The following is a 10235-nucleotide window of genomic DNA, read 5'->3' as shown; positions in this document are numbered from 1 at the left end:
TTTGTCAGGTATATTGTGATATGTGTTAAGGTTCCTCTAGGTTACTGTAGCCATCTAATGAATGGACACTGGACACTTAATGCATAATTCCATCAAATAATTCCGATGTTGTTGTTGCTGTGGACCTTCTTCATCTACCTTCTTTGGGGGCCCCCTTCTGCTCCGGGGCCCCAAGCATGCAGTTGCCTGCCTTGCCTGTTCGCTAGCGGCGCCCCTGCATGGAGCTAACCTTCTTGATGTTTTAATTTGTGCTTGTAACAATTATAATAGCATTATAATCAATAAATAAAACATTAAAATAGTATAACAAATGTTTTCTTACAAAATAAGAAACATTATAAAAATTAAATAACTGAAATAATAAAATAAAAATCCACCAAAATAATTACATATTAAGTTAAAAAATAATAAAATAGAAATTCATAGAAATTATAATTAACAAACTAAGAGTACACTTTTTTTTTAATTAGAATAAAACATTTTTTAATAAAATAATAAAAACAAACTTTAAAAACAATTATATAACGACATTTAAAATAAAAAACAATATGAATACAAAATTAATAAAATAAAAAAGTCATACAAATAAATTATAATAAAATGTAATTAAATAAAAGAACGACATTTAAAAATGTAATTAATAAATCATTAAAAAAAATACATAAAGAAACATGAAAATTAAATAAATAAATAATTTAATAAAAGACTCTTTATGTTTCTAGGTCCTTTTTTTGGTATAATAACGTTATTATTAATGAATTGTTCAGTTATCATGTTTTGTGTGTGAGCAGGACTCAAACACGTGATCTGTGTGAGAGCCAATCAGAAGCCAACAGGTCATGAATGCCGATTTATTTATTTTTTACCGGAAGAGAAGAAAATGGCTGCAGCTGCGAGGAACGGAAAGAGCGGACTTCTGGAAAAAGTGAGGATTTAAGAGTTATTGTTTTTATTCCTCTGGGTTTCATTCTGTCCCGGAGCTCAGGCTGCTGCAGCGGGGGGATCCGCTCAGCCTGAGCCGGGGGAGAGGCGCTGTCTGCGGCTAGAGATACGCTAACGTTTTAGCATGCTAAAGCTAAGCTAACGTTAGCATGCTAAAGTAAACATATGTTTTTATTAATATTTCCTTTATTCATCCCTCAGAGAGGTTATCTAGCAGTTTAGACAGAGAGGAAACATACAAATAACACACTATTAGATAAAGAAAAGCATGCACATAGTATTTAAAATGAAACCATATAAAATACAAATGTACAGAAGAACACATTCAGATCATTCACAATCAGAATCTGTTTTTTTAAGTACACTTGCAAGACATTTGCTTTGATATGAATGATACAAACAGAGACACAGAAAGAAGAAACAACGTAGCAACAAAATAACACAAATAGGTATATTATAAAAGCTATTTTGAGATCATACAAAATGAAGACAATAAATACTCAACATATATTTACGTGAGAAACTGAGTAAAATATAAAAAAGTATGAAAAATATGACACTCAAAGTTTAGAGAAATGTGCAACATGTTGTTTCCAAGATTAAAGAGAACAAGACGGTTCAGAATAACAGCAGGACATGAAAGTGTGAAGAGTTTCCGTCTAACTGTTCATACAGGTTGAAGAACGCTGCAATGATCTGTTTGGTGTTTCAGCCAATCAGAGACAGGCTCTGGATATATCTGAGACCTGGGAGATACTGATGAAGAAGAAGAGGATGATGATAGGAGACCTTTAAAATAGATATCAAAAATATTGAAAGTATAAATGAAAAATGTCGGGCGAATAACAAAACCCATAAATATAGGAAAACACGTCCAGATTATTTATGAAAAATAGCAAAGAATTAAATGAAAATATGTCTAAAAATATATGAAACATTTAATAATTTTGGGGTAAAAAGGGAAAGTAAACTCGTGTTGAAGTCCACAGCCATTCAGCGTATTTATCTCTGACATATTGCTAAACAAGTGCTTTTTAAAGAACACTTTTTATAGTTGTATCGTTGATCTCCTTCCATGCTGCAGCTGCTACCTTTGTACCCTTTACAGGATCCTTATTCCCACCGAGTCGCTCCTTAAATGTTTGTTTACGTAACGCACTGATGTCTTCATGGAATACAAATATGACTAATTGTCACTTTTAAACCTCTTCAGTGGAGGATCGATGAGAAGCCGGTGAAGATCGACAAATGGGACGGAGCGGCCATGAAAAACTCTCTGGACGACGCCGCCAAGAAGGTGAGCTCTTATTGTGAAAGGGTGTCAGAGTGCGTGTGTTGTGTTCAGGTGCTGTGTGTGAAGCAGCAACTCTACATGAGAGCCGTGCTGTTACAGTATACTGCATGCAACACATCTATCAGTGATGCATCAGATGTTATTCATCAGGCTTCACTCGCAGAGAGATTGAGGTATAATCCATTAAAGCCATCATTTCACCTCTGGATATAAATGTTTTTATGACTCATCCTGATTTGCTTTATGGATTAAGAGCTGAAGGATGCTCAGTTAAAAATGGGAGGCATAGATTGCATACATTTGATATATTACTCGTTAATTTACACGATTAGCTGTTGTGGTCAGAGGCCTGTACTACGAAGCCGGTTCAACCTAACCTGGATATGTTTGAGCCGGTTGGCCTAATCCAAAACATACGCGCTCTCGCTAAGCGGTCCTACGACGCTGGTTATCAAGTGGATCGCTCAAGCCAGCCGTGTCCTATCTAGTTAGGTGCGCGTTCACATGAGAGGCGGTATCTGGAGCATTCGACCAATCACAGACATGGAGAAGCGCACTGACAGCGCAGCGTCATACTTCCTGAATGAAACTATAATATTAAACATATGAAGAAGTTAAACTTTAAACATCCAGGACTTAAACACTTGATCCAGGATCAAAGCCACAGAGCTGCACCTGCAAGGTGAACACAGCTGGGAACAGAACAAGTGTTTGAATGCGTACATTAACAGCTTTATGATATCACTGCCCGTCTAAGACACCATCTGACTTTCATTACATTTGACTCCAGTGTTTCCTCAACTTAATGTGTTGCTTCAAATAATGCTTCTGCATCCAGTCTGTGACGCTGTGAGTGTTGCACGGCCAGATACGGCTCAGCTGACTCAGATCAGGAGATGATACATTATGAAGTGATATGGACTGTACTTAATGTGACTCTGATCCGGTTACTTATGTTGTGGCAGATATTTAAGTGAGCTTTCTTAACGCTAATGTTATAATAGTCAGATTGCTCTGAAGATGGAGCTGATATTCTATTCATGTTCACGTTCACACAGTCGGTGATTGTTGCCGGCCGTCTTTCCTGCAACGGCAGCTTTTCTGTATTTCCTTTCTCCTGTAATATGACTTGATCGCTTTAAACTCCGCACACTGAGCTCTGATTGGTCAGCAGGCGGTGCTTTCACTGAGTTGAGCTCTTAGCCTGCAACCTAACCTGCTCCGGAGCTGGTTAGCCGCTCAGCATCAGTTACCATGGAGATCTAGCCGCTAAAAAGAGAACCAGCTTCGTAGGACCGGAAAGCCAGAGTTACCCTGAAGTTAGCCGCTAAGAGAACATCCGGCTTCGTAGTGCAGGCCTCTGGGGAAGCTGTGTGTTAATGTGTGTTGTGTTCAGGTGCTGCTGGAGAAGTTCTGTTACCTGGAGCACTTTGGTCTGGTGGACGGCCGGCTGCTCGTCTGCACCGTCTCGTGTCTCTTCGCTGTCCTGGCGTTAGTGTGGGATTTCCTGCATCCTTTCCCCGAGTCCAGACCCGTCCTCGCCTGCTGCGTCATCTCATATCCTCTCAGCAGCGCTCTCAAATATATCATATTGTTATTTCATTATTATTATTATTATGTTATTTTATTCAATTAAATATATACTCTGTTTCAGTCAAAGTCCTGCATTCAAAATGTTCCTCAAGTAAAAGTAGAAGTACTCAGATCTTGTGCTTGAGTAAAAGTAGAAGTACTCAGATCTTGTTCTTGAGTAAAAGTAGAAGTACTCAGGTCTTGTACTTGAGTAAAAGTAGAAGTACTCAGGTCTTGTACTTGAGTAAAAGTAGAAGTACTCAGATGTTGTACTTGAGTAAAAGTAGAAGTACCAGAGTGTAGGAATACTCTGTTTCAGTCAAAGTCCTCATTCAAAATGTTCCTCAAGTGAAAGTAGAAAGTATTCTCATCTAAATATAGTGAAAGACAGTAAAAGTAGTCGTTGTGCAGATTGGTCCATTTCAGAATAATATATATGATATGTTTTATAATGATTGATCATGAAAGTGTTCTCAAAGCTGGTCAAGGTTCAGCTAGTCTGAAGTACTTTGTATTCTGCAGGGTAGCTGGTGGATTTACTCCAGGTGGAACTAAAGTCTGAGTATATATTTATTAAATGGGCTCCTCCAACAGAGCAATGAAGTGTGTGAGATGCAAACGGGTGAATGTTCTGGGAGAGATAGGAGTCGTGCCAGAGTTACAAAAACACAATAAACCCAGCAGCATGATAATAACACTGTACACGAACAGAGCAGTGAAAAGAGCGATTAAGTAACTTCAGGAAACAGACGGTGACATCATTCATGTAGAAAGACGTAGTGGCAGATACGTAATTACCGTTATCATCGAACATTAATAATAATGATATTATATATAAGCAGTGTTTTGTAATGATGGTATTTATATTGCACATAGTGGTGATATGGAGGTTGTAGTTCAGGTGTTTATCAGTCGTATGGCCTGTTGTCGTTGTTGTTGTTGTTGTTGTTGTTGTCCTTAACCCGGCCCACGTACTTCATCATGATGGCGGTGCTGACGCTGTACACGTCGTACCGGGAGAAGAACATCTTCCTGGTGGCTCAGCAGAAGGACCCGGCTGGCATGGACCCGGATCACAGCTGGACGCTCTGCTCCTCCCTCAAACGGTCAGCTCCCAGCATGCACTGCTCCGACCCCGTACTGGCTCTATACACATTCAGTTATTTTCACATTGATTCATTTACATCTTCTTTAGCACAGGACAATGTGTGTGTCCCCCCCCCCCCCCCCCATTAGGTCATGGTCACAGAACAAATTATAATACATTTAATAATTGTATTTATTTATTATGATTGAATTTGTTTATTATTATTTAGTATTGACTCACATTTATATGTATTTATTTATGTTTCAATAATTTATATTTATTTATGTGTTTTACTATTTATATTTATTAGAATTTGTTATAATTTTGTATTTATTTAATTATGTTTATTTGTATTTATGATCCCCAGTAGCTTTTTCTCTCGACAAAAGCTGCTCTTCCTGGGGTCACGTAAAACAATACAACAGCATTCAAGACGTCAGTCCTGACATCATTAACAACGTTAACAATCTCATCCACTTTCAATATCAACCTCAGCCAAGGATGAGTGCGCAAGACCCCCACCAGCTCAAAGCATGACACTAGGGCTCACAGTAAGGGGTACGGGCACAGGCGGCGCGTGAGGCTCAGGTCTGGGAAGGCTAAATCACTTTTTTTTACCTGACGCTGCCCGCCTCCGGCGTCGATAGAAAAGAGATCAACTCAGTGAAAGCACCGCCTGCTGACCGATCTGCCGTATGCAGAGAAGACGCCGACGTGTCGCACTTATCATTCATATCACACTGACATCACATCATCAATCAGATCATCGATCATATAATATCACACTATCTCCTGATCTGAGTCAGCTGAGCCGTATCTGGCCGTGCAACACTCACAGCGTCACAGACTGGATGCAGAAGGATTATTTTAAGCAACACATTAAGTTGAGGAAACACTGGAGTCAAATGTAAATAAAGTCAGATCCCCTCGTGTTTTAGATGGGGCAGTATCATAAAGCTGTTACGCTTTCAAACACTCGGTAGTTTATTTTGTAACCAGTTGTTCTGTATTCTCCTTGCAGGTGCAACTATGTGGCTTGTATCCTGGATTATATGTTTAAGTCATCATGGATGTTTAAAGTTCATATTTGTCTAATATTAGTTTACTTTTCATTAATGAAGTATGACGTTGCGCTGTCAGTACACTTGTCCCTGTTTGTGATTGGTCAAATGTAGCTAACCCCGCCCCTTTCACGTGAACGCGCTCTCAGCTGGAGAGAGAAACCCTGGCTTGATTTACCGAGTTGATAACCAGCGCCGTAGGACCGCTTAGCGAGATCTCGTTTGTTAGGGTTAGTTAAGATAACTCAAGCATATCCAGGGTCTGTTGAACTGGCTTCGTGGTGCAGGGCACAGGTGGCTGCATAGCAGCGCTAATGTCAAAGACATTATATTTTTATTTTACCAGGATGCAGTGACAACAATATTACACTTAGCCTTCCCTAGCCTACAGCACCCGCCGCCCCTGGGTACGTGGTCATTAGTAGATGGCCCTTCAATCTCTTCTTGAAAGAGGCTCTGGACTCTATGTCAGCGAGGTAGTTTGGCAATGAGTTCCTTCATAGCTCGATAAGTCACAGAAGGTTGGTCCTGGGTTTAGGTGCCCGTAGATGGCCTGATGCAGCTTGGTCCTGGGTTTAGGTGCCCGTAGATGGCCTGATGCAGCTTGGTCCTGGGTGTAGGTGCCCGTAGATGGCCTGATGCAGCTTGGTCCTGGGTGTAGTGCTCGTAGATGGCCTGATGCAGCTTGTCTGGTTTTAGGTGCCCGTAGATGGCCTGATGCAGCTTGGTCTCTGGGTTTAGGTCTCGTAGATGGCCTGATGCAGCTTGGTCCTGGGTGTAGGTGCTCGTAGATGGCCTGATGCAGCCTTGGTTCCTGGGTTTAGGTGCCCGTAGATGGCCTGATGCAGCTTGTCCTGGGTGTAGGGTGCTCGTAGATGCCTGATGCAGCTTGGTCCTGGTGTAGGTGCTTCGTAGATGGCCTGATGCAGATTGGTCCTGGGTGTTTAGGTGCAGTAGATGGCTGTGCAGACTTGGTCCTGGGTTTTAGGTGCCCGTAGAGTGGCCATGATGCAGCTTGGTCCTGGGTTGTAGGTAGCTCGTAGATGGCCTGATGCAGCTTGGTCCTGGGTTTAGGTGCCCGTAGATGGCCTGATGCAGCTTGGTCCTGGGTTTAGGTGCCCGTAGATGGCCTGATGCAGCTTGGTCCTGGGTTTAGGTGCCCGTAGATGGCCTGATGCAGCTTGGTCCTGGGTTTAGGTGCCCGTAGATGGCCTGATGCAGCCTGGTCCTGGGTTTAGGTGCCCGTAGATGGCCTGATGCAGCTTGGTCCTGGTTTAGGTGCCCGTAGATGGCCTGATGCAGCTTGGTCCTGGGTTTAGGTGCCCGTAGATGGCCTGATGCAGCTTGGTCCTGGGTTTAGGTGCCCGTAGATGGCCTGATGCAGCTTGGTCCTGGGTTTAGGTGCCCGTAGATGGCCTGATGCAGCTTGGTCCTGGGTTTAGGTGCCCGTAGATGGCCTGATGCAGCTTGGTCCTGGGTTTAGGTGCCCGTAGATGGCCTGATGCAGCTTGTCTAGTCTTACGGTCGTGCTCGTCTCTTGTGTAAACTTTGATCATAAAAATACAATGCTTTTTTGCTAAATTGCAATTTTTTTAGAAAAGTGATAACACGAGATTGCAGACGTTTCTCAACCGGAAGCCGTGATAGGTTTCTATGCTTAACTCCAATATGAGTGCGCTTCGAACAGAGAGCGAGTCATTTATATATATATTTGTTATTATTTATCAAAAGCGCTATTTATTATTATTTATTCTTGTTTTTTATTATTTATATATATATTTGTATTATTTGGATTCAATTATATTTATTGGTATTTATTTATGTTTTATTATTTCTATTTATTTGTATTATTAATATTTTGTATTATCAATGTTTATTTATTTAGTAATTATTTATATTTATCTGTATTTGTATTTATTAATATATATATTTGTATGTGCCTCAGGTTTGACGACCAGTACTCGCTCAGAGTTTCTTTCACTGACGGAAAAACCAAGAAGACTCGCGACGCCGAGTTCACCGAGTCCGTGTCGGCGTTTTTCGACGAAGAAGGGACGCTCGACATGGACCCGTTCGAGAAAAGCGTTTCCAAGCTTCACGACGCTCTGGGCGCCGACAAGAAGAGCAAGTAATACTCCAGATAATACTTCAGATAATACTCCAACAAGTACTCCGTGGTTTCTGAGGCTTCAGGAGATCTTCGGTGTTTCGTCCCGAGTTTAAACGTTTTTTTTCAAACAGGAAACACTTATTTTTCGGCTATTAAGACTAAATATTCGTGTTGCGTTCAAAGACGTCCTCTGCAGTTTGTGAGGGACATTTCTGTGACGCTTGATTGTCAATGATTTAACAAAACAAAGTGCAGTTTGCAGCCTGAGATCATCAGCAGCTGGTCGTCAGTATTTTGTCCCATAATAACATTTCAGCTCCACACTTCCTGTTTACAAGACCAAAAGAAAACAACAACAAAAGAGCAGTCGGAGGAGAGTCTGAATAAGACAACAGGAAGTGGTGCGAATGTCGACCAAATTGAAATTTTGAATGTTTTTTTGTATTATTTCCTATTTCTCTGTAACGTCTGAAACAAGCGTGTGAACTCATTAAAGATGGAGAATGTTACCGACACCCTGAATCCTCCTTTTTTCATATTTATTGCATTATTTGTGATTTCCACCCGCAGTACCGCCGTTCCTCCAGCAGAGGCCGCTGCTGCTCTGTTTCCCCTGCAGCTCTATCGCAGAATCAACGCTGGGCTAAAAAGATATACACTTATAATATTCACAATTAATACAAATACACAACTATATATATTGTAATAAAGACATGTGTATATTTAATGCACATTTTGTATTTGTATTAATATATATATATATTGTATTTAATCTTTTATATTTTATTCTTAAATAAATCAACTTTTATGAAATTTCCCCCCAGAATGAATAAAGTATATGGATTGGGATTAATTATAATAAATAATAATATTAATAATATATTTGATATTTTACTTTGTCTGTGGTCAAGTAGAATTATTTTTAAATGTTTAAAACATATATATATATATATTATTAATATAACACCGGCTGTGAAAAAACACGTAAGAAGAATTTTCAAAACAGTAAACAATATGTATTAAATATAATACAAATCCCATAAAAGTCGAGTCATTAAATTTGATTGTTATTTTATTTGTATTCATCTATCTATTCAATATCATACATGAACAAATTAAAAAGGAAAGAAAACAGCATTTCTGATACTATTTCAAATATGTTTTAAATATCAAATTAGTTTTGATTGCCTTTTTATTCCTAATGTCTTTTATAGTGCTAATATATTGTTTACAGTCTTGATAGAAATGTACAAAATGTGGTTTGGAGTCAGCCCATTTCTTTTTATGGATATTACATTTTCCTAAAAATACAATGAACTGCACAAAAAAGACTAAATCTGCATCCATACCATCATCCCTGAAGTTCATGAGAATGTCTTTCTGTCCTGGAGTTGAACCTTTTGTCTTTCTTCTAATAAACTATTCTACAATACAAGCATTCATAAAATAAATGGCCACAAAACATAAAGACATTTAAAAGAAACGTTTTGAGAAACGTCATCGTCGTGCAACGTGACGTCTTCTCATTTTAATATCCATGAGCTCGTCGTCACAGCAGGGCAGCGAGCGGACTGCAGCACAGACAGCTGTTACACTGAAAACACAACAAACACGCTTTTATTCACACTTTCATCCAACATGCGGCGCACGGACACACACACGGACAGGAGCCTTCATTAATCGGCTGTTTGAGAAGGTGGTTGCTCGGATCCTGCCCATTATATTAGATTGAACTTCATACATCACGTGTTACCTCCTTGTGTGTATTAACCTGATCAAAAGTTATATTGTGCTGCATCAAAAGTTCTTAACAAATAATCTGAGGGGAATTTCTTGTTGTTTATTTTTAACTTGTGAGTCATTTTGTAAATCACAATTAGAATCATAAAAAGGTTCATCACCAGGTGGGTTAACGTACACGAGGAATTTGACTTGATGTCGTGGTGCATACATAAAAGTAAAAAAAACACAGATAGAGAACTATTTTAAGAACACTATAGTAACATTAAGAAAACTTTAAAAAATATATAGTACAATAAAAAATAAAACAAAGCAGTATTTACATTGAAATAGAATGGAATAAAATATGTGCACTTTGAGCTGCATGTGTTGTATGAAAAGTGCTATATAAATAAAGCTTTATTATTGATAATATGTGGGCGGGACCTC

At 39.4% G+C, this 10235-nt stretch overlaps 1 protein-coding gene across 1 annotated transcript; it reads left to right on the top strand.

The window, feature by feature from the left end:
• Positions 1-839: 839 nt before the first annotated feature.
• spcs2 (signal peptidase complex subunit 2) lies at positions 840-8581 on the top strand. Its single transcript, XM_034195862.1, has 5 exons — positions 840-925; positions 2156-2239; positions 3633-3793; positions 4780-4914; positions 7902-8581. Exons 1-5 carry the CDS (start codon positions 881-883, stop codon positions 8086-8088), a joined length of 612 nt encoding a protein of 203 aa, XP_034051753.1. The 5' UTR covers positions 840-880; the 3' UTR covers positions 8089-8581.
• The last annotated feature ends 1654 nt before the right edge of the window (positions 8582-10235 follow it).

Source organism: Gymnodraco acuticeps, unplaced genomic scaffold (genome assembly GCF_902827175.1).
Source record: "Gymnodraco acuticeps unplaced genomic scaffold, fGymAcu1.1, whole genome shotgun sequence".
NCBI lineage: Eukaryota > Metazoa > Chordata > Actinopteri > Perciformes > Bathydraconidae > Gymnodraco > Gymnodraco acuticeps.
The sequence above is the reverse complement of the archived record's forward strand: the minus strand, read 5'-3'. Positions and strand labels throughout refer to the sequence as shown.

Excerpts from the sequence above, each read along its gene's own strand:
- spcs2 (XM_034195862.1), top strand. The coding sequence starts at position 881 with ATGGCTGCAGCTGCGAGGAACGGAAAGAGCGGACTTCTGGAAAAA. Across the intron at positions 3,794-4,779 it reads CTCGCCTGCTGCGTCATCTC|GTACTTCATCATGATGGCGG; the intron begins ATATCCTCTCAG and ends AACCCGGCCCAC. Across the intron at positions 4,915-7,901 it reads CTCTGCTCCTCCCTCAAACG|GTTTGACGACCAGTACTCGC; the intron begins GTCAGCTCCCAG and ends TATGTGCCTCAG.